A 24,211-nucleotide genomic window follows, 5' to 3' on the forward strand; every position below is an offset into this window, starting at 1 on the left:
TGAAAGACTTTTAACCTTGGTATTTAATTTGGAATACCTCTATTAATTTGTATTGATTAGTTAGTAGTAAGAACAAGATTCTAATATAATGTTAATTATGAGAAAATTACGAATTTTATTCAAACACAAATCCTAAGTTTCTGTTTTTTTGACAATACCTTTGTCTAGATTTAGACAGATTTTTTATTATGATTATTTGCGGTAGTTTTGACCTAAAACTGTGAGCGTGTGTCAAATAAATAGTATTCTTTAATATTTCAGTAATTATATTGTTTTATTTGTCTCTTTTTTATCATTATAATGTAGGTAAAATAACGACTTAGAGGTCATTAAGCAAAAATTATTGAATAACTATCAAACTATAACCGACACTATACAAAACTTTTTTTTTAAATGCTTCTCCATTGATAAATAATCAATAATTTTATGGTACGCCACTGGATTCTGAAACAGCGTTAGTTAAACTGTTATTTTAAGCCGATCACGAAGCTTTATTTACATTTTTTATGTTCCATATCACCCATACAATACTTAAAAAAACTTAAAACGGCCATACTGTAAAATGAACATTTTCGTATAGTGTCATTTATATTTTAAGGGTGCGATATGATATTCCTCGAAGAATGAATAATCTGTACCTTCATAAAACAAACCTAAGGGTGTACATACGAAAATAATTTTAATTATGTTGTGAAAACAACGTTTCATTTAACGCAGATAGCGCCATGTCTGGAAAATGGCTACCCTCGCGCGAAAATCGATACCGCGCTTGTAAACAAGCCGCATGTAGGGCATAGCTTATTTGTTACAATTTACGTGTTATTATTATTCATGTTTCGTGTCTTTATATAACGTTAATTTAACATTTTGTAAAATGGATTCTAATAATGTCGGTTATTCCTATCATTTGCCGTCCGGTGGATGGAATTACAAAATACGCAATACGCTTTCGCAATTCAGCGACTTGTTCAGTGAATTCAACAAATATATAGCTCCGGCATATCACCATGACAGGTGTGAAAGGTACGTAAAACTTCTGATTGAGTAAGGAAGAAAATTCGCAATGAAATAAAAGATATATACATATATGTCTAAAATGCGCTATATAAACATAGTCTTATTTCACTCAAATCTTAAAACATTTTTTTTCCGTAATAAATGTACAAACGCCAAATACATTTTTCGCCAAACATATTATATTTTAATATGCTCTTCACAAAGGCCAAGCATTCTAAATGTAAAGAAGCAGAATAATTTCAAAGATATGTAATTGGGGTTGTATATTCCATTATGAAAAACATTAAAATCTTTGTTATGGTTAACACCAAGTATGGACTCTTGGTGCTTTTAAGCTCTTCAAGCACCGGTCACCGTCCTCATTGAACTCGTGGAATACTGCGAAGAGTTCGACGAGCGAACTATCCCATAGACACAACTCACTGAGTTTCTCGCCGGATCTTCTCACTGAGTCGCGGTTCCGATCCGGTGGTAGATTCTGCGAAGCACTGCTCTTACTAGGACCAATGTCGGCAAATTCTCTCAGGCTGAGTCCCATGAAATCACCCACCAGTCAGTAGCCGGAATAGTCCCTTAGACTAACATCGACAATGCCTTTGCCAAATAATGGTATCTTTCTTGATTCCGCAGTACTAAAATATATTGTTTTACATTTTAAGGTCGGTTCAAATGAGGATATATTCAATGCACAAAGGGGAATTCGTGATGGTTTTTATAGCATTTTTTGCTTGCTTCGGTCTCGGAGTTTTCATAGGACTGGCAGGTAAATTAGATATTAAATATAAGCACGTAAAGAACTTGAATTTTTTTTCAGTTCGAACATGTTTTCGACTACTCGTATGGAATATTTCTAAACCACGGTAGTGGTAATGAATTTATTTGAGCCATATTATTGGCATGTCACGACAGGCTCACACCGCTTCCTGTGTCAGGCGATTACCACAATCGGGAGACATCTCAATGCAGATGCCATCATCCGCATTTGGGGATCATCAAAACCAGTGATACTCAACCTTTATTGTCGATGTACACAATTAACGATTTCAAAAAATTCAAAACACAAAAAAATAAAATAAGTTTTTAAGCTGTTTACATACCTGACACTGCACAATTTTGGAGGCATACAAAAGTGGATGCGGCGAATACAGTGGTTGAAAGTCGCCGATCAAAACACAAAATGAACAAAACGTAAACATAGTTTAACTGACTTAATCTCAAAGATAATTGTAAAAATACTTTAGTTGATAAAGTAAATACTTTGAGCCGAGGGTCGCGGGTTCGATTCCCACTTCAAGCAAGCATTCGTGTGATGAACGGTTTTGTTTGCTTTTCATCTGGGTGTTTATTTATTATCTTTAAACGTATATAAGTATGTATGTTAGTCTCTGGTATCCATAAAACGGGGAATCCCGATTTGGAGCCAGATGACGTGCGTGACTTGTTCCTAGTTATTTATTTATTATTATTTAGCTGAAGTTATTGTTAAGCCGGAGTAAGAACAAAGCCATCTATCGTCGAATACTAAAAATGAATATTAAAAGAACTAGCAAAATCGAGAACGCTTGAGAAGTACAATGCCATCTATTATCAAGTAGTCAAGAATGTTCTCGATAACTCTAGGCATGTCGTATAGACTTTAGCAGCGTTGCAGAGATAACACGAAGGCAGTTAGTAATCGGATCTACTCGAAGCGAAACAGCGAACCTGAAGCGAAGCGGAAGAAGTGAATTAAGAATTGTAGTGTTCGGTAGAATTTTTATATAACCAAGAGCCTCAGCGCGTAACAATATTAATCTATACATATAAATAAAATTGGAGTGTATGTTTGTAATATTGAAATAACCGCTTTTTACTACATGCATATGAATATATTTTATATACGTTACATACACCAAAATTACATTTTTTACAATTTTTGTCTCTGTCTGTCTGTCTGTTTGGTACGGCTAAACTCTGGAACGGCTGGACCGGTTTTCACGAGACTTTCACTGATAGCTGATGATATAAGGAATAACTTAGGCTACTTTTTTTTTATAATAGCTTCGCCCCACGGCTTCACCCGCGGTACGACAATAACCGCGGGTTACATCGCGGGACTCCGCTATCAATAATAAAATTTCATGTTTCCGAAGCGAAACAAGGGCGGGTCGCTAGTAAATAATAAAAGAACAACAAACACTCATTTCTGTTTAGTGAAGGCCAGTAACAATTGTCAACAGGGCCCTCGCCTACTCTGACTACGTCAATAACAGCGAGCAGTGTGCTGGATAACGGCAGCATGATATACCAGGGACCCTTCCACCTCCACAGCCCAGCCCTGGGCACCAGAGTGCAGCAGCTGTGGCTGTTCGCCGAAATACTCACGGAGAATAATGATGGTATGTATGTATGTATGTAATATATTTATTCATAAAAAGTAACTATACTGAGACCTTAGAACTTATATCTCAAGGTGGGTGGCGCATTTACGTTGTAAATATCTATGGGTTCCAGTAACCACACCAGGTGGGCTGTAAGCTCATCCAACCATCTAAGCAATAAAAAAAAAGTTACACTTTCATATAAACCACGCCCCGCAAAACTGGTTACGCAGTTTGACTGCAGATAACTAACTTGCTTTATATGAACATAGCTTATAAATTATTAAATTAGGTTATATTAATACAATTAATTTACCTAGGTACGTAAATGGTTACAACGTATTTAACAAGCGTGTTCTTTTAATAAACTTTTTAAATTTAGCAAGTATAGGCTCACGTCTTATTCGGTCTTATGTCCTCGGGTAAACTATTGAGTAAGTATGGAACTCGTTTTTTTAAGGTTCTATGTATGTCCTTTTGTCGTATGACTCTTATCAGAGCGGTTGTGGTCGTCAGTCAGTATTATTGTTGTGGGCAGATATTAAGCGCATCACCAGCAATCGCCACTTCTCCCGGTTTGTGTTGAGCATGGTACACTCATGCAAACAACAAACATTATAAGCAGACAAAAGAAATCGTCCGTCCGTTTTATTCCATTAATTTTACATTGGTCAAAATTTTCATTAATTCACAAATTTATTTCGGCCACGCATTGGTCAGTACCTAAAAACTTTCACATGCACTGATCGTTTTGATTCGCGTCCACTCGGCGTGTAGCGGACGTTCGGCCCAGTGGTTCTCAAACACTTTCCGAAGCCCCTAAACATTGCGACGTGATTGTCATTAACCACTTATGAACATAATAAAAGTCACAATTTTGTGTCTGAATTGGTAACTCTCAATTCGACATTCAAAAACTGCGCTGATACGACTTTAAGCTTAATTTTTTTCAGAGGAAATATTTGACAAGAGCTTCCAGATTAGTATATCTATAGACGGCGTTCGCGCCGACCATTCCACCATCAACTTACTCCCAGAAAACGAATCCACGAATACGTAAGTATTTGAAATCTCGGTCTTGACAGGGTTAACTAGAAAATAATCAGCATAATAAAATTCTGATAGTAGAACTTTTTAATTAGTGCCATAACCCTTTGACTGCCATCTATATCACCGGTGCCTTGCGTGGCGCCCTGAACTATTTGTGTAGATTTCTGTTACTAAGACGCCGGAATATCTAGTAGACTGGGAAAGACTTATCTGAAGATACTAAGAATACTAAGATACTAAAAAAATTTAAGAGACCTAAGAGACTAAAACGTACATTAATAAACAAAAGAAGGCAATCCAGGCGCTTAGTAACAGATGTCGAGATAACTACTTCGGTGCTACGCGTAGGACACCGGTGACCTACATGGAAGTAAAAGGGCTAACTTGATAAATCTTGTTATTTCCCGGTAACCGCAAACACGAGCGAACACATTTCACTGTGGGTACTTACATGATGACTTCATTTAAAACGAAAAATGACAGCTACTTATTTTGTTATCGCTATAGCCATTAGCGCGATATGTTAATTGATTATTAAATAAACATTGTAGGACACAACATCTGAAATGCCACAAGCAGCTGTGCGAGGAAGTTATGGTGTTGCACCTGGCCTCGCTCGAGTACACTCACTACATACTGAACATTCGCTTCTACGGGCTCGGGGAGTTCCACAAACGTTACTACATGAGGGAGATTGTGTTCTATGTACGTACGCCAGCGATACTCAAAGTTTTCCGGATCGACGTTCGACGGAAAACGAACCATTATAAAAAATGGAGTCATAGAGCGCCTCGTCGTTTCGTGGAAGGCACCAGACCGCGTGGAAGGTTGCCCATGTGATGGACCCACCAAGTCAAATTGGCAGTTGCATGAGTACCAGGCTCACCACAAACCGAAAGAAGTGGGGATTGCTCGTGAGGCATTTAACATCTGCCCACAGCAATGATAATGAATGACGGACCACGACCGCTCTGAAAAGGGTGGTACGACAACGGAATAAAAAGTGTTCAAGTTACATACAACTTTGAGAGCCTCTGTTTTGACGAGTCGTAGGCATAATTAGAAACTTTTAAAATATTCGTCGGGAATAATAAAAGCAAATCCTTAAAACTAGTTTTTAACTATAGTTGAGGTTTTTAATAAATTAAGATAATTTACCGAAAGGGCTTTTAGCGTAATTGCTAAGTGACCCAATACCATTAACCTTCTCGAAGCACACAGTAGGTATATCGCAATGATAGCTTAACTTAAGCCTCAAGACTTAGCGGTAAAAAAGCCAAAGGCCTCGATCTAGTATCAAAGTTGTTTTTTAATGTCGACACCTTGAAAATAAACGATACAATTTGAATTACGTATTTTTCAGTTTAAAATGTACAACCCAGCGTTCACGCAAATGGAGACTTGGTTCAGATTTATTTTCCTGTTGGCCACATTTGTTGTTACGGTGAGTTAAAGAAATAAATTATCTATTTTTATTATATTTAGAAACAAATAACATTTTATACAATATATATTAAAATAAACTAAAAGCCATCGTCAGGTTTAGTACAAGAGGTAGGGCATCGTTTCTATTTCTGCCGGAAATCAGTCACTGTACTACACAATTGTAACATACCCTCTCGAGATGGCAATCACATTATGTTAACTGTCACTTAGCACCGGGCGGGCCGAGAGCTAGTGCAACCTTATAAGAGACTAGCAGTGCCCGTCCGCTTCGCTGGGCATTTAAAATTAACATTATTATTTCTGACCCCCACAAAGATTCTCATCATTAACGCCCCCGCAACTGGTGTAGCGAGTCCAACACTCATATAAATATTAGCCTATCCATTAAGTACATGTATTTTCTACATGGATACTAAGTTTCAAGTCAATCGGATGCATAGTTCAGTAGTTATAACGGAACATTCGTAAAAGCCACTGTAGATTTATATATTAGTATAGATAAATAAAATCCAACACGCGGTGCAAGAGATCCTGACGTGTGAACACAAAAATTATCGATAAATTAAAACAAACTAAGAAACGTAACGCAATTTAAAATCGGCTGATGCGGGGGTCAATGGCTGCGTGACCTCCACTGATCCCGTCTCTATACATTGCGGGCTCGCGACATTCTAACTACAGGAGTGTCCGTGAGGAGTTTGACTAATTTTGTTTTTAAATGTTCGAAAACGTTTCCCTTTTACTGTAATTTGTCTTATTTAATCATATTTCAGTGCTGGTTCACGCACTCCCTCAGGAAGTATCCGTCCCACGACTGGGCGATCGAGCAGCGCTGGCTGTCAGTGATGCTGCCGATGCTGCTCCTCTACAACGGTACGTGGGTGCGCCTCGGCCCCAACACATCATCAGCCTATAGCAATCCAGTGCTGACCATAGACCTCTCCAATTGCATGTTACCGGGCATGATCCTCGGCTACTATCCTCTAGCTCTCGCCAGCCAACCTGCATAGATCCCTTATCCATACTCAGTGTGGTTCGCCCTACCCTTTAAGCCGAGTGCACATTAGAAGACGTATTATGCTCGTAGAAAATCCTTCTAGTGTACAGCAGCCTTTCAAACGAGCCGTGAGGAGTCTTCAGTAATAGATAACGGTTTAGCTGTGCCCGGTACGTTTCTGGTATCCATGAACGACGGTGACCATCGCGTTGGCCGTACGCTCGTCTTTTTTTTCTCTTATCTACTCTAGTAACCTCGAAGGGCTATTCTAAATTCACCGAACCAGTAGGTGAGCTCACGGGGCTCAAACCGGGAGTGTTGCTAGCACTGGCCCTAGCAAGAGCAATGCTTCGCAGAATCTACAACCGGATCGGAAACGCAACCCACTGAGAAGATCCCGTGAGAAACTCAGTGGGCTGTGTCTGTGGGTTAATTTACTTGCCGAGCCCTTCGCAAGCGACGGGTACAGCTGGACAGTGACCGATGCTTGAGGTACCTAAAAGCACCGGTAATGGCTCGGGAGGATCCGTAATGACGTGTTTAGGGCCTATCGGCTACTGACAATGGCAATACAAAGTGCACACTAGAAACATCTCTAAGCAGGGTCAAGTTACAGAGAGTGTGGTCGGTGTGCAGATCCGCTGTTCCCGCTGCGGCTGGTGTCAGCGAGCTGCTTCGCGCCGCTGATGGACTCTGTGTTCCAGGCGACCTTCTTCGCGGGCCTCATGCTGTCCTGGCTGGCACAATATCACGGGCTGCGACAGGTGACCGTATTACCGTGTCGACTTCTTTTTTTTTTATTGCTTAGATGGGTGGACGAGCTCACACCTGGTGTTAAGTGGTTACTGGTAGACACCTACAACGTAAATGCGACACCCACATTGAGTTATAAGTTCTAAGGTTTCAGTATAGTTACAACGGCTGCCCCGCGCTTCAAAACGAAATGCATTACTGCTTCACGGCAGAAATAGGCAGGGTGGTGGTACCTACCCGCGCGGACTCACAATAGATGCTACCACTAGTTTACACATAATTATTCAATATACATTTTTTCCCTGCTGAAAGCTTTGAGAGGCTATATCAGCGTTATCCTACCGTGTAGGTGAGCTCACGGGGCTCAAACCGGAGTGTTGCTAACACTGGCCCTAGCAAGAGCAGTGCTTCGCTGAATCTACCACCGAATCGGAAACGCGACCCACTGAGATCAATATATATTAGGAGTAGTGACAAAGGGAAGTTATTCCAATGAGAGAGTGAAGTTACTCATCACGATTCGGATGTAGTTGTTCGGAACTTGCTTAAGCTTATTTTGAAATTGTAGTTAGTACGATTCAAGCATCCATCATATATCTTCTGTGACTACCGTCACTAGTTCCTTATACGATAGCACGATCACTCATGAACGTACTCCGCGTTACTTATGCACGTTGCCGCGCGCACTGACTGACCCGACTGGGCTCGGCTGAGGTTCACGTGCTCTTGTTCACAGAACGACCGCGGCTTCGTGTCGTTCTACCTGTTCAAGCTGGTGGTGGTGGGCTCGGTGTGGGCGCCGGCGATGGTCGTCACCGTCTGGCAGAAATATTACGCGTATTACGATCCCACCTTCAACTACATGATGTCGCCCAACTATCCGGTAATTTATTTATTTATTATAATATATTATACAAGACCTGAAAAAACCCTTCACATACCCAAGACAACAATAACCCCAACTTGATATCCCCAAAAGTTACAAAGTGTTAATTTCTGCCGTTCTCGTTAACTTGCTGCGGCGATATGTGGTGTAAGTGTTCGATTAGTGATTTTTTCTTTCATTTTTATCACTAACCTACAAAATGACAAAACTAATTACACTATCGATAACGCTTATCGCAAGACTGCGCATCACTATGCCCGTCCATAAAGCTCGTGAGTGCAAGAGAGAGCGAAATAGTCGCTTCACCGCTCCGATTTTTTATGACCCAAACTGCACGGACAAAATAATTCTAATTCTAGTAATTGCATTACATTGCGTTCCGCGTCACCAAAACAATGAAGTGCGAAGAGACCTCAGCATTGGGTGGACACGGGTTGAAGAAGAGAAGAGTATTAACAATTATCTGTAATGGATGATTTATTGTATTACCGATTGTCCTGCCATACGACACGCGACTGCTTCGCACTAGGAGAGGTTCGGGGTGCACAGTGCAGGGGACTAGGTGGTACTGCTAGTGTGGAAATAAGTTCTGTGGGTTCGTAGTGGGATTTTCGTAAATAGTTCATGAGCACCAGCTAGGTTCGTATTTACTTAGAGAATCCGGACAACACTGGTCCCAAGGGCCTATATGTAACAAAAAAAAATGGCGCACGTGCAGCGTGCGGCGTGTTGCACGTGAAAGAAGTGAAACTTCTTTTGCGGTGTGTAGAAACTAAACTATTCATACCGTTAGCCTTGCAATATAGTAGCTTATATGAAATCCAATAGCTGTCACTAAGCTAAATTAAATATAAGATAGTTAATATGTTACTGGCGTGTACGGAGTAATAAGAAACTAATAACAAGCCATCTAGTGGCCGACGCCCGTAAACAGTGGTTCTCGAGACGCTCTGTTGATTTCTCACTCTCGCTCTTTCTAGGGTGTATTTTTTCTCTCTAACCGTAACGAGTCTGTTGCGAGTTAAGTTGTACTCACAACGTGCCTAAAGAAGTTTAACTTCAAAATTGTATAGGCAGAAATAATCGTCCGTCTGTACCATCCTCGTTTTGTTTCAGATCGTAAAGACGATGTTCTTCACGGGCCTCGCCGTGTACTTCCTGTACCTACTCATACTCGTGGTGAAGGCCTATAGTGATTTGAGGAACATGCCGTTTTTTGGTAACTACCCGCCTGCGCACGTTACGTAACGACAACCTACCACACGACTAAATATTCACATGTCTTAATTTATTAGACACTTTTGATGAGTTACTGGAGCCCGTAGAACAACGTAAACGTCATCTTGAGACATAAGGACTAAATCTAAGTTCTATAATCGAACGGCTACCCTACCCCTCCAGTCAGACCGCAACACTGCTTCGTGCAAAATCAGGCAGGGTGGTGGTACCTACCTGTATGGACATGCGTAATATTTAATTCAAGATTTGACTGAAAATATAACGAGAATACTTCTATACATTTCTTATATAAAGACTTTGCATCTTATATTAAAATGTTATAAAAATAACCAAATTACTACGATAAAATTAGTAAATTTAAAGAAATATTATCTATTAAAAAGAACTAAAGGGGTTTAATTTAAATTCTCATTCAAGTCTGAGCTATTTAAAATTAGCTCATTAGGGAGTCACGGTGGGCAGTGTCCCGTATGACCACTGTACGCACGGTGCATACTATGTCTGCTGTGTCCCCTGTGTCCACTATGTCCCCTGTGTTCCTGTGTCCCCGTGTGGACTGTACTGCCTGCGCGCGCTGCAGACGTGCGGCTGCGCTGCGTGTCTGCGGGCGCGGGCGCGGCGGCGGCGCTGGCGGGCGCGGTGTGCGCGCGGGGGTGGGGCGGCGCGGCGCTGCAGGACCACTGGGCGGCGCGGCACCCGCACGACACGTCCGCGCCCTTCATGGCGCTCTACTCGCTCTTCAACTTCGACCTCTACGCGCTCGCCTACCTGTACTCGCCGCCCACGGTCGAGCCCCACGGTAACCAACCACTACCACACTTGCACAAGGCGCCAACAAGCCACAACTAATTTTTTTTTTTGTTGCTTATATGGATGGACGATCTCACAGCCCACCTGGTGTTAAGTGGTTACTGGAACCCATAGACATCTACATGCGCCACCCACCTTGAGATATAAGTTCTAAGGTCTCAAGAATAGTTACAAGGGCTGTCCCACCCTTCAAACCGAAACACATTACTGCTTCACGGCAGAAATAGGCAGGGTGGTGGTACCTACCCGTGCGAATTCTCAATAGGTCCTACCACCAGTTCACCAATATAATGCTCAATAGTGTACATTACTAATAAGACATTCTTAGTAATGTATTGTAATAATGACAATTATAGTCTAAATTTATTTCTAATATCTTAACGTAAGAACTATATCGTCTTAAATTCAGCACACAAAGAAATAATTTCAAATTAATCAATCCGTCGTGCGATTCCTCACATAAAAAGCATAGTTTAGTTTTCGTTCATTTCTATTTTTTAAAACGAAACCTTTGGCATTATAGTAAAGAACTCAGTTGATACGGTTTGCAAAAAAACCAACAAACACTCATTAAATAATAATAAATTTGGGTAAATTTATAATTAAACCACAATAAGATGTTTAAAAGCTTCATTCCTCTAAAGGACCCGATTGTGTTAATTTCATAATAATCAATTTTCCCGCGAGCCTCTGTATAACAAATCTCGTTAAGTCAAAACGTGACGTCATCGCGTCGCTCCGGGCGGCTGCACTCTGTAAACAATGAAAGCAACGTAATACGATGACGTCACAATATAACAATACATAAATGTGGTTTAAAAAGAATATTTTAAATGTACCTTCTCTAATTGTATTTTTTTTATTGCTTAGATGGGTGGACGAGCTCACAGCCCACCTGGTGTTAAGTAGATATTGGAGCCCATAGACATCTACTACGTAAATGCGCCACACACCTTGAGATATAAGTTCTAAGATCCAATATGGTTACAACGGCTGCCCCACCCTTCAAACCGTAACGCATTACTGCTTCACGGCAGAAATAGGCAAGGTGGTGGTATCTACCTTCAAGCTATTCCAGCTAGGCGCGGACGGGTAGTTCAGCTCCCGGGCTCAATTTGCTAACACTCAACTCGAATTTGCTAACATTAGCGCTAGCAAGAGCAGTGCTTCGCTGAATCTGCCACCAGATCAGAATCGCGACCCACTGAGAGGATCCGGCAAGAAACTCAGCGGGCAACATATTTGAGCATCTTATCATTGATTCCTACATTCTTTTTACTTTAGTACAGACTTCCCACTATAATCCTTTTCTCGATTTGTATTTTCTCGCCATTCCCTCCCACCACTATAGCTGCAGTATAACCATAATAATACGCCAAATTCTCAATTTTACTGCACAACGATTGCCCCGCCCTACAAATCAGAACCCATCGCACCTTTAGAATTATAGAGACCCATTTCGAAATTTTTGGATTTCGTCTATAATTCAAGAACGACCCTTTTCAGCGACTCTTGGTAATCAAATGACCAGAAATAGCTTATAAAGGGACAAAGCTATCCATCGATCTCTTTCACTCCGTCCCTTACCTCTACGTTTTTTCGGTTTGAGAACTTTAATGGATATTTTCCAAAAAACACATTTTTTGAGTTGGGTCTTTATAATTCTAAAGGTGCGCAATGACCTCGCGCCAGAAATAGGCAGAACGTTTAATCCTACCCGTGCTCGCTTACACGCAATACAATTTAGGTGGAATTATTTTATTATTATTTAAAGTTTTTCTGTTATCCAAATGAAGCTAATTAGGAAACTTAGATCCTAAAAAGGTTACGCTTGCAATGTGTTTTACAGAAACGTCCATAACAAAAGACAATCCCGCCTTCTCGATGATCAACGATTCGGACGAGGACGTCATCTATGGCTCGGACGAAGACAGCCGGCGGCCCCTCAACTCGCACCACCGAGTCAGCACAGAAGACATATGATTCTACCCGCGGACGTTATAAACTATTTTCATTGTATCACGTAACCGATCTTGTTATGTATAAAATATTAAATTATTTTTTATTTAATTTGGTTTTAAAAGAACTTTTTTTTTGTGATGACTTAACTACGTGAATTACATTATATAAAGGTGTTGTAATTCGAATACAGCATTTTTATGAAACTAATGACTAAGGGCCTTATCATACTAATGGTTTGGGAGCAGCTGCGTGACGGATACGCAACGTTTTCGTCGCGTTTTTGTAGCGAGTTAACGACGTACAATACACTCAGTAACAAAATGGATTCCAACGAGTCTGTTGGTTTTGTTACTACGAAGTACCTACTACTGACTTAAGTCATGAAGACGCACGGATTGGAGTGGAGCATGGTAGACGGGTTGGCATTCGTAAGAGACAGTACAAAATGGCGTCTACGCCACTCTACGCCATACGACAGCGATCTCGCTGCGCACGCGCGGCGTGTTCGTTGCGCGCCCGCTCCGCTTTGAGAACGCTCGCAGTTCGCTAGTAAATTAAGTGTATTATATCTATGGCTAGTATGATAAATCCCATATGGCTTGATCACACGTACCGAGCAAACGGGCGAGACAGTAAAATATTTCTCGGCCGAGACAGTGATGTAAGCGAGTAACTGATCACACGTGTTTTGAAATTAGCACAGTCAGTTCAGTTCTAGTGAGACTTTAATTCGGACACGATGGATCGTAAAAAGATTATTGGAAAATATACAAAGTTACTCATTCCACTATTAGCAGAAAAATTAAAGGAATTGTTGGAAAAAGAGCAATACTGGATTGTTATTTTATTTGATTTATTTTTTATTTTCAGACATGGTGTATTGTTATTTTATTTGGAGTTGTTTTAAAGATAAAAATGTCAAAAACGGCGCGCGCGGCGACGTGATAACAATCATGTATCCGAGTGGCGAGACAGTGCACGGTCAGACCTGCCGAGAGAGCGAGCGCGACAGTGCGGGACAGCGTACACTCGGCCTAGTAAGTAGAACGGAAGTCAAGCTACTGGCTCGCTACTTCGTTCGGCCGAGCGCTCGGCGCTATGTTTATACGCACCGAGTACTCGGCCGAGAGCACTGTCTCGCCCGTTTACTCGGTACGTATGATCAAGCCATTAGCAGCATCGGTTGCCGGCCTCCTATCCCGCACATCAGCTAGTCGCTACTGACAAAGTCCGGAACCCATCGCTTGCGACGAAGGGCTAGACGAGCGAATTAACCCACAGATACAGCTCACTGAGTTTCTCGCCGGATCTTCTCAGTGGGTCGCGTTTCCGATCCGATGGTAGATTCTGCGAAGCACTACTCTTCCTAGAGCCAGTGTTAACGACACTCTGGTTTGAGCCCCGTGAGCTCACCTACATGTTAGGGCGAAGCTGAAATAGCCTCTCAAGGCTATCAGCATAAGTAGGGGAAAAAAACTGTCAAGAAAAAGTTTAGTGTAGCGCGCTAAAAACTACCTACTAAATTTTTTATAACAATTTAATAACCTCGACCGCTATCAACAAACATATAATCTAAAACCACGAAATTAAATTAATTCAATTTACAAAATAATCAGTTCGTTATTAAAAATCAACAAAACAACACCTCGAGCAATAACTTAAAATGACCTTGCCTTCGAAGGCTTGATAATGTTTAAGAAAAAGTGCTTATCTTTGTCGACTACCGACGAAGTTTAAATGTAATAAAACCGGGTCACCGTATTCTTTTAACCAGGCCAAGTAATAAATGCAACGCTTCAAGAAACGTTATAATCCGCACAATCATTTTCTTCTTTTTCTCCACCTTATCCCACTAGGTGAGGTCGGCACAGTTAATTTTGTCTTCCATTCTTTTCTATCAGCCGTCATCCCAATACTCACTCTCTCTCTCTCATAATATGTTTTATATAATCGGCACAATCATATAAGACATATTTGTTAATGTGCTTTTTTAAACGTATTTAAGTCAGTCTCTAGTTCCCATAGTACAGCGAATCCTACTTTGGGACTAGATGACCGTGTGTGATTTGTCAACGATTATTTATTTACATAATGAAGGAACAAAATAACATTTCATTTATTTAAAAAAAATATATACTTTTTTGAAGTGAAACTTCTAATGCGTCTTTCAACAAAGTTGCGTTAAACGTTTAACGCTACCATGGAATAGAAAGAGACAGAGCGAGAGTGAATGCGTGGCACTCGAACGCACGCGCGTAGTATACCTGTTACAGGCCAGCGCAACCTTTTTTTCTTTTTTTTTTCCTATCTAGCTGAGAGCCTTGAGAGGCTATTTCAGCGTAACATTTACTAGTAGGTGAGCTCACGGGGCTCAAACCTGACGACGTTGCTAACACGAACGAAGCAAGAGCCGTGCTTCGTAGAATCTACCACCGGATCGGAAACGCGACCCACTGAGAAGATCAGAAGATCCGGCGAGAAACTCAGTGGACTGTGTCTGAGTGTGTCTATATATTTATTTTTCTATTTATAATTCAAAATATATATAATATAAATGTTGAAGATGTCGCATCTCTTATACACATCATTCCCTATCACAAAAGCAATCTGATTTAAGGATGAAAAATGAAAACAAACTCAGACGGGCAAAGTAGATCAAAGTTGGCCTTGACCTGGTATTGCGATTATCGCAGCCCATGGCCGACTCGCGTTGACAAGAAGTCGAGTCTCAGATTTCACTAAACAACTATTCCATCCTTCAAACCTGACCGAACGCTTTGCAAGAAAAAAAACCTTATTTACCCTTTGAGCACGAACTGTTGATATATCGACTCTCTATTAATGCGTATAAAGTGCACAGCGTCGGAATACTGACTATTTACGCAGTTTGATTGTAGGTATTAGTTATCGGTACCTGTACGGACATTCTTAGTGCGCGCTTGTATAACATTTTTAATAAGTTAATTACATTTATAATCCGTTTAAAATTATTTTTCTGTGAATTTAACATTAATGTTTGTTGAGTTAAATTTCTTTTTAATAAAACTTCTTTTCAAAAATCCTTTAGCAATTTCTGTAAAATATGTGAAAATAAGCTCAGCACTAAAAGAGTTAAAGTTTCATTTTTATAACACAATGACCTGCCTCAAGATTTGAACTTCAACCCTTGTTTGCTGCGAATCATTATATTTTCTAAATCATTTATCTTAAACGAATAATTTTATTAATTTTCTGGTAGACATCTTGAGCTCACAGGTCCTCCAATCGATCGCTCATTGATTTGAGAATGCATTTAGAGAAGCTGTAAAGAGTCACATTTGAACGATGAGACAGCAGCTATAGTTGAGACTTATATGTAACGTATCATGGTGAGTAGTTACATTCTCATTGACATCTAGGGGCTCGGATAAACATTTAACCATTACACATATTCGCTGGTAGCATAAGAAGCTATTTCAGATACGCCCGGACGGGTAGGTGAGCGCACAGGCTTAACTTGAAAGAATTTGCTAACACTAGCCCCCGCAATAATTCGAAGTCGGGTCGATGCGTTTGAGATGTGGTGCTGGAGGAAATTGCTGCGGATTCCCTAGACGGCGCATCGGACAAACGCATCAATCCTGGAAGAACTAAGCGTCTCCATTAGACTCTCCACCATTTGCCTACGTAGGATTTTAGAGTTTTTCGGTCACGTTGCCAGGAAAAAGGGTGACAATCTCGAAAGACTTCTCATCACCGGTAAAGTGGAAGGAAAGGGGCCTAAAGGGCGTAGTCCCATGTGCTAGTCCGATCAGATTAAGACGACTTTGGACTTAAGTATCAATGTCGCTATCCACTGCGTGGTGGACAGGGAGGAAGGGAGGAACATAGTCCTGATAAAAGTGCTCAGTAAAGGTCACGACCCTCAGCACTGAAGAATACGACTCACGGAGGGAGCCCCAGCAAGAGCAGTGCTTCGCATAACCTACCACCGGAATCGCGACCCACTGGGAAGATCCGGCGAGAAACTCAGTGGGCTGTGTCTGTGGGTTAGTTCACTCGTCGATTACGACGGAGAGTTCGACGAGGACTGTGACCGGTGCTTGAGAGGCCTAGAAGCACCGAGACTGAATCCAGGGAATCTGACGAAACATTTTTCGGGCATCGGCGGCTTTGCATTGCCCCGTCGCGGTTAGATAAGGCACCCACCCATTTAACCTCTATACCTAATAAAATTAACTAAAAAAAAACTGTGGTGAAAATGCATCGCAATCGATATTACAATTCACTTTTTGATTAAATAAAATAAAAACAGACAATTTTAGTGACGCCGTTTTATTTTAGTAAAAATACGGATAAATTATTTACGAACTTAAATATACATTTATGTCTAAATCAGTTCTTCTTAAGACCTTTTCAAAAATATACTTCATAATCGCAAGCGTGTTAACAGAAGCAGACATTTCGCCATAGATAATAAATACACTTAATTTCGCCCGCTATCTCGCTCACTTCAGCCGTTATCCAATTACAGCACAAGAGCGCATTATGCGGCATAATGCTCAACTAAGCTTCAGCATAATTCGGCATTGTGCGCCACTGAGTCGCATTATGCTCTGTAATTAACCATTACTTAATGGTAGTTTTCCAATTAATGAACTTGAAATTACTTGAACCAAAATCATACCGATTTTTTTTCTGATTATTATACAAGTTAGTTTCGTGAATCGAAGTGAAATATATAGTCTATAATTAGATTAGCGCTGAATTCATCACCAAAAAAATATTTTTTATATAAACATTTCAGATTTATTTCATTTCTGCATTTTCACAAATTAAATTTTCTGTAATATAATAATCATATTAATTAATAGTGATTTTTAAGCCAGTTTTATTCGATTGAAAATTAATCGATTAATCGATCGATTAATCTCGATTGAAAAACCTTGTTCCCGTGGCACCACGGTTATCTCATATGGGGACTGAGCACTCCTCAATTCTGCTGAAAATATTTCCATTAAAAACCAAAATAAACTAGATTATCTTCACAGGCGTTCGGTACTTCATTCGTCCTAATCAGTTGATAGGTACGCATTTTGTTCTAATATTAGTTCTGCTTCTGTTTACATGCTTCAAATTTAACGTTTTCCAAAGTACTATTAACAACTTGATAATTATTATCAGACAAAATAATACTCGATTTATAGATTTGACAGTTGTCAAGTCTGTCAGACAAAATCGAATAATACATTTGTCAAGTTTCAATATTATCAGGTGAGATATTATTGGGTAAAAATACTGAATTATTTTCTTTGGGTCTAATGCTCTCTCATCCGTTGGCTGGCTAAGAGGTCAGTGGACAAGACTCAACTCCAATCAATTACAATCATGTTAACCTTTACTATGTCATTACGCACGTATGGAAGAAATTAAACAATATTCATTAATCCAACGAGGATTGAAACTTTACTATCATATTATATTTACAAATTTTACTAAGTCATATGTCGTATATATGTTTATATACAAAACATGTTTGTTTTTTGTAAATTAAAAACTAATACTAAAAAAGGCAGCAAAAGGTACCGATTTTTTGTATTCAACAGCACAAAGAAGGTTTAATGAGTACAGCTATAGTCTCAAATTAAAATTAAATTTGTTAAAAACAATTAATTAATTTCTCAATTTAAATAAACAATTTAGGAACCCCTATTTTTTTACATAGCATAGATATCTCCGAAGCTGGTCATTTATCTATAGATGTGTCATGTTCTCTGGTTATCAGTAAACCTTCTGTATAGCTTGCACTGTATACATATTATTATAGTCTAAATTTTTCAGTAATCAAGTGATTCGTTTTCATAACGGTAACAAAAATACGGAAGTTTTTCATAAAAAAAAAGACCCAAAAAGTATTAATTACCAAATAAATAAAAATGGGCGAATTTTAACACATAAATCTATCTTTAACGCAAACATTTTGAATTTAAGTGAGCACATAGACAAGCGGTGGATATCACAACGACAAGACGTTTTCGACCTTCAGGTATGAGACCGAAAGCCGAATATTGAAACGTCCGTCCTATCATTCGTATAGGAACTCATGAGTGTCTTACGTTATTACTCAAGATTAATTTATTTTAGAAAGATTGTCTTCTATTGCGAAGCGTTTTCAAAATCATAGCTGTTTAATTATGCAATAACAGTGTTTCAATTTTGGAATTTCAATATTCAGTGTGCTTAGCGCGAGTTTTTCAACTTCTCGATCGCGTTAAAGTTAACTCAAATTTGTATGCAGTTGTAAAAGCGCCCCTAGCGGCAAACGTAGGCAAACGTCCCAACTCCATACAAAATTGAGTTAACTTTTACGCTATCGAGAAAGTTAACTCATACTAAGCACACTAAATAGTATTTGGAACACAAAACATGAATAATGTTGCAAGTTAATAAAAAATTTAAATAACCCCACATTACGAGAAACTTAAACGTGTTTTTAATACTAACACCAATTCAGTTGTTTCAAAATCCCCTAATAAATAACCTATGTACGTGAGAAATAAATAGGGAATTTTTAAACACTTTCTACAAGATATAAATATTAATCAGTCACGTTAGTTTCCTTCAACAAGATGGCATCATTTTTATGAATTTGGCAGCACTATAATGTTGCGTAGCAGATAAAAATAATAGTGGCAGACAATGAATATCCAGAGTTAAAAACAATGCAACCGAAACTTCAACATCACCTTTCAAGGTCGGCGGTATTCAGTGTGGTGTTTTTTTACCCTATAGTAGAATTATTTTATCAGTGCAGTTTGGGTCATAAAACATAGCCCGGCTAGGGCGGTGAGCATGTTGCGCGGGCGCAACGCCATTATCGATAAAAACAAATGAGTCATCGAAGGCAGGTACACGGCGGCGGGGCGGTATACGAAGGGTGGTGAGACATGTTATGATATGAGTCATTTGTTGTCGAAGAGAAATGTGTTTTTATGCATTCGCTCTCTGAATTTCTTTAATGACACCATGGCTACTCCTTTGTTTTGTACCAAAACGGTAAATTTATTCAAAATAATATTTCCACGTGTTGTTATCAACAATGTGTTAAAAATTTTCACTGAAATGAAAATAGATCCCGAAAAGTTACAAAGTGTAAATTTTTACTTTCATTTTTATCACTAACCCACAAAATGACAAAACTAAATACACTATCGATATCGCTTATCAAAAACAATAATGCGCATCACTATGCTCGTCCATAAGGCTCGTGAATGGAAGAGAGAGCGAAACATTCGCTTCACCGCTCCGATAATTTATAACCCAAACTGCAGGAACAAAATAATTCTACTACAGTAACTATTACCCCAGGCAGAACGACTTGGATTTTTTTCTTTAAAATTTCCTTAAGCAGACTTAACCTAATAGGTGTATGGCTCTAATAAAGAATAAATATATATTTTTTAAAATCCTTAGAAACAATGTCCAAGTCAGCATCAATAATTATTTTTGAGCGAAGCGATACGGTTGATGGCGGTGTCGTCATGAAACATTACATGCATTCCTTTTTTGTGATTCGACAGATAACCCCACAACTAGACTTCATGTTCTTAAACTTATGAATTTATGAAATGATTTAATATCATTCTTTTTGTTTTTTAAATTCATATTAATACGATTTTAATGTGATAGAGTCAACCCTATGGCCTATGATACGGCATAATAAAAAACTGTGTGCGCTAGTTTTTAACTAGAAAAATAGATTTTATGTGTGAAACATAGATTTCATACTTATAATTGACATCATAACATACCAGTTGCTGAGTTTATGGATGTTCCTAAGTGATTTTGATACTAGTATGACAAAAGGGAACGTAATATCGTTTTTTAACTAAGCCCACTTTTGGACTAGTAGCTCACATTGAACTTCATAGATCATCATCATATGAGTGACAGTTTTTTTTTTAAATTATTATTATCAGGTTTTTTAAAATAAGAATTGGCAACCCAATATTGCTTTCATAATGTTCATGCATATAATTTATATCCCATATAATTAGTGCTTCTGATATTCCTGAGGTTATATTATACTATTAGTTCTTTTTGTACATCTTCATTTCAAACAAATAAAGAACAAATACAAAATCATTACATTTTACTGGTTGAAAAATATTTTTCAGCATTATTTTAGTCCTTAGAGCTATACAATAAACAAATTAAATACATAAAATACGTTAACTGCTATGTATCAATTTTTGAGTATCAATTCAAACAGGTATGACAATAACTTAAATACAAAGCTTCATACCAAAACGCCGCCATCTTGTTTTCCGCCATTTTATATTCATGCTTCAAAACGCCATCTTGTGTTAAGATGTTCCACCATTTTCTTACTAAAAATAATATCACTGCTGTAAGCATAGTCAAATCAACTCAACTTAGTCAGTGGTGTGGAATTAATTCAATTAGTATACAAACTTAAATGTACAAATGTTATGAATAATAAATAGTATCAGCAACATACCTACAATAACTCAATAAAAATTACTCTAAAGATATAGTCTGTAGATTATTAAATGTATGGGCTATGAGTATGATAGGTTGAGGATTGGGGTGAGGTTGCAGTACTGCTGGGAGATGCCTGGCGCCACATGGATCAGCGGGGAGTGCTTGTGGTGTCGATGCAGCTGCTCGTCTCAAAATTGCTCCACCTCTCATCACACAAGCCACACCTGCACGTGGGTCACAATTCTCATTACTACTACTGCTCTCATCATCAGAACAAAGGTCAATCACTTCACATTCTACTTCAGATCTTCTCAACGGGTCTGCAATCTTTGTTTCTTCATCTTCTCCTTGATCAGTGTCTATATTGTCCACAAATATAACATCTTTTTCTTGTTTCTGTTGTAGTTCACTTTCCAATTTATTTTTGCACTGTTGAATATAGTCTTCTATTTTTTCTTCAGACATTCTTTCAACATTAACAGTGAGGACTCTGCATTTCAATAAACACAATTGAGCTTTAAGATCTAATATATCTTTATTTCTCTGGTCAGGGAACACATGCTTTCTGTGCCAATAATCTATAGGCCTCTTATATCTTACAGGGAATTGTTGATGTTTATTTTTACTAACTACATTTTTACTAAGGGGAGTGGAAGTACAACAGTAGCGTTCAATTCTCTCCCTTGAATAACTTGTATCTCTCTGTACTAATGTTTTAGCATTTTTAATGTAAGCTAATGATGAAAAGGGATAAGGTGGCCCACGGTCAATATTTGCAGCATTCCTAGCGTTCTTAGGTCTTGCTTCATATTCTATATGTTCAGACCCTGAGCATTGAACATCTGTAGCCTGTTTTAACTTCAATGCAGCTAAGAACTCTGGTAAACCACCACTCGTGCCAGCAGGAGAGTTGTCACCATGACACAGTCTCTCGTGGACTTGTAAATTGTTTAAATTATCAAAATGACTATCACAATTGTCACACAAATAAATGTCTGCAGCTCTCACCACAGGCTCTTCGTCTTCAATTTGTACATCCTTATCATAGTTTATATTCTCATTTCTGAATGTAACCAATAGACGGTTACTAGGTATATAATAAAGGGATGTTGTGTGATCCTTGTTGTCAACGTACAAAAGACGGTTACGGGGGTATCGCGACAGTTGCGCTGAAAAGACCAGCAGAAATGCACTCTTGTGGTATTCGTAGCATTTTTTGACAACATTTTTCAACCTGAGCTCCCAATCGTTGGGCACAGCTGCAGGCCTCACGAAGGGATGCGTGAACTCGACGTTGCTGGGCCACCATGGAGGCTGTCGAATATCCTTAGCTGTATCGTGACCCCAGGAACATGTCACCATAAATGTTATAAACCTCTCGAGCTCGCCGGCTCTGATCTTCGAAAGCGGTATCGGATTGCCATTGGCGAACAACAGCGGCAGATTAGCGATCATCGTTCCCGTAAGTTATTGTTATGGTCATCGAAATCTGACGAGGAGCATTTCTTGGAATCTCATTCCGCTCAACGATATTAAAACGAACATCACGAAGGCGCACACCATTGTGCCACTGCTGAAGCTATACATTCACAATTCATAAGTTCTGTCACTAAATTTCATTGACACGAAGTTGCCTCCAAAATTACGAGAATTGTTTCCCAATTCAAGAATCATAAAAACGAGAAAGCATTTGTCCGATGCATTTAAAACTCAAAAGCGAGAAAGAAAGATATAGATCCACAGACATAATAAAACTTTGTTACGACTTATTTTCTATGCGCATGAAAAATAATGCGATTGCTATACGAAGTGACGAGCGGACGGGGCCAAATCGGGTCAACTATCAGTCGGACTGTTGCCAGCCCTGCACATTCACAGAAATCTAAATCTTTTTTCCAAATCCCATCAGTTTTCATATGCATTTCTCATCTAAATTGGTCCTTAAAGCCATCTGGTACAACTTTAGCTAAAATATAACTAAAATCTACAAGAATCAATGTGCTATCGTAGTAATTGATTTTGATTTGACTTTGTTCGAATTCAAAGTAGAACATCAGGTAATATTTGTAAAACTATACACTTATAACTTTGTTTTTTTTTGTACATCGGATCGTAAACTACACAGTTTTTTGCAAGCAGTAAAGTAATGCAAAAGAAAAACAGTTTTACCGTTCGAAAAGATTGGCAACATTGCTCTAGTCCACACAGGATGCACGTAGCCTACTTAGAATTAAACTAGCAACTGTCTGCGGTCTCGCTTTCTGTACGAAGCTGAATTCCTTTTAAGGTAAATTGTATTAACAATTATATTAATTATTGTTGTAACTTCTAATAGGTAAAGAGGGTTTCTTTTTTGGGAGATCTACACTAAGCGTGTTTTTACGTGATATACATAATAACGGTACGAACTCGGAACTTGAATTTTATATTGCAAACTTATCGAAAATGTCGTTAGCCCCATTCCGACATTGTCTTAATATTTCTTTCCACATTGTAGGAAGAGTAATTGGTGACTGTTCAAATAATATTAATGGAACACGATGTACATATTTCGACGACTTCGGTGAGCATTTGGGTTCCAAGGTATTTTATAAGGTAACGTGCAAGGTGTATTTTACATTTACCTGATTTGCAAACTTTTTAATTGTTTTACAACATTAATTTACATTTATAAAATCTGACAATACTGACTATGCCAGAAGCTGTTTAATTTACTATGACCTTACTGAAAGACAGACGGACTTTAGAAAAATGGTCGGTGCATGGAATTAATGGGTTCATTAAAATTTAATACACTGTATTACCGAATGGGGCTCATTGCTATGACACATTCTTGTAATTTTTTTTAATAAGGCGATTGGCTTCTATCGGTGCCATTGTAATCAGTGCCGAGAAGTTTATTTATTTAAGAATGTAATCAACGGGATGAAAATTGAAATTAAATGAAACGAGATGAGGTCGTATGAAATACAGTCTCATAGAATGATGTTTTTTTTAAACTGAGACTTCAATGATTTTTTTTTAAGAGAAGTCACTTTTGCAGTTTTGTTTCATTTTTGCCCTGTCACAGATGCTAAAACATTAATAAACGACTGCTATTACATGTTGAACACAAACATCGCATTAACAAACCAAACAATTCACTAAACTTTGCTCTTCATGTAGGTAGGTACCCGTCCACGACATACGGTGCTCTAGCAACAGCAC

General features: G+C 38.9%; 2 protein-coding genes and 1 long non-coding RNA gene across 4 annotated transcripts; 1 reads left to right on the forward strand and 2 right to left on the reverse strand.

Annotated features, from left to right (window-relative positions):
• Positions 1-644: 644 nt before the first annotated feature.
• Positions 645-22,793, forward strand: LOC101744541 (transmembrane protein 181). Its single transcript, XM_012697305.4, has 13 exons — positions 645-1,023; positions 1,677-1,780; positions 3,237-3,395; positions 4,331-4,433; positions 4,979-5,132; positions 5,791-5,871; positions 6,647-6,746; positions 7,507-7,634; positions 8,360-8,506; positions 9,626-9,728; positions 10,329-10,547; positions 12,408-13,676; positions 14,780-22,793. Exons 1-12 carry the CDS (start codon positions 875-877, stop codon positions 12,539-12,541), a joined length of 1,581 nt encoding a protein of 526 aa, XP_012552759.1. The 5' UTR covers positions 645-874; the 3' UTR covers positions 12,542-13,676; positions 14,780-22,793.
• LOC110386862 (uncharacterized) lies at positions 11,174-15,413 on the reverse strand. The gene is made up of 2 exons (XR_002431870.3): positions 15,323-15,413; positions 11,174-11,311 (listed from the first exon to the last, which is right to left on the reverse strand). It is a non-coding gene; the product is annotated as an uncharacterized LOC110386862 (long non-coding RNA).
• On the reverse strand, positions 16,819-22,722 carry LOC101744688 (uncharacterized). Of its 2 annotated transcripts, none has more exons than XR_009973774.1 (2): positions 17,445-22,459; positions 16,819-17,343 (listed from the first exon to the last, which is right to left on the reverse strand). XR_009973774.1 is itself a non-coding variant. In XM_012697300.4 (2 exons), exon 1 carries the CDS (start codon positions 22,457-22,459, stop codon positions 21,041-21,043), a length of 1,419 nt encoding a protein of 472 aa, XP_012552754.1. In that variant the 5' UTR covers positions 22,460-22,722; the 3' UTR covers positions 16,819-20,889; positions 21,021-21,040. The 2 variants fall into 2 exon arrangements, 1 of the variants encoding a protein (XP_012552754.1); XM_012697300.4 differs by having other exon boundaries at positions 16,819-20,889; positions 21,021-22,722.
• Positions 22,794-24,211: the final 1,418 nt, after the last annotated feature.

Source organism: Bombyx mori, chromosome 9 (genome assembly GCF_030269925.1).
Source record: "Bombyx mori chromosome 9, ASM3026992v2".
Lineage (NCBI taxonomy): Eukaryota > Metazoa > Arthropoda > Insecta > Lepidoptera > Bombycidae > Bombyx > Bombyx mori.

Bases quoted from the DNA above. Each gene is read 5' to 3' on its own strand.
- LOC101744541 (XM_012697305.4), top strand. From the start codon at position 875: ATGGATTCTAATAATGTCGGTTATTCCTATCATTTGCCGTCCGGTGGA. The intron at 1,024-1,676 runs GTACGTAAAACT...TTACATTTTAAG, and splicing joins CACCATGACAGGTGTGAAAG to GTCGGTTCAAATGAGGATAT. The intron at 7,635-8,359 runs GTGACCGTATTA...TCTTGTTCACAG, and splicing joins AATATCACGGGCTGCGACAG to AACGACCGCGGCTTCGTGTC.
- LOC101744688 (XM_012697300.4), bottom strand. From the start codon at position 22,459: ATGATCGCTAATCTGCCGCTGTTGTTCGCCAATGGCAATCCGATACCG.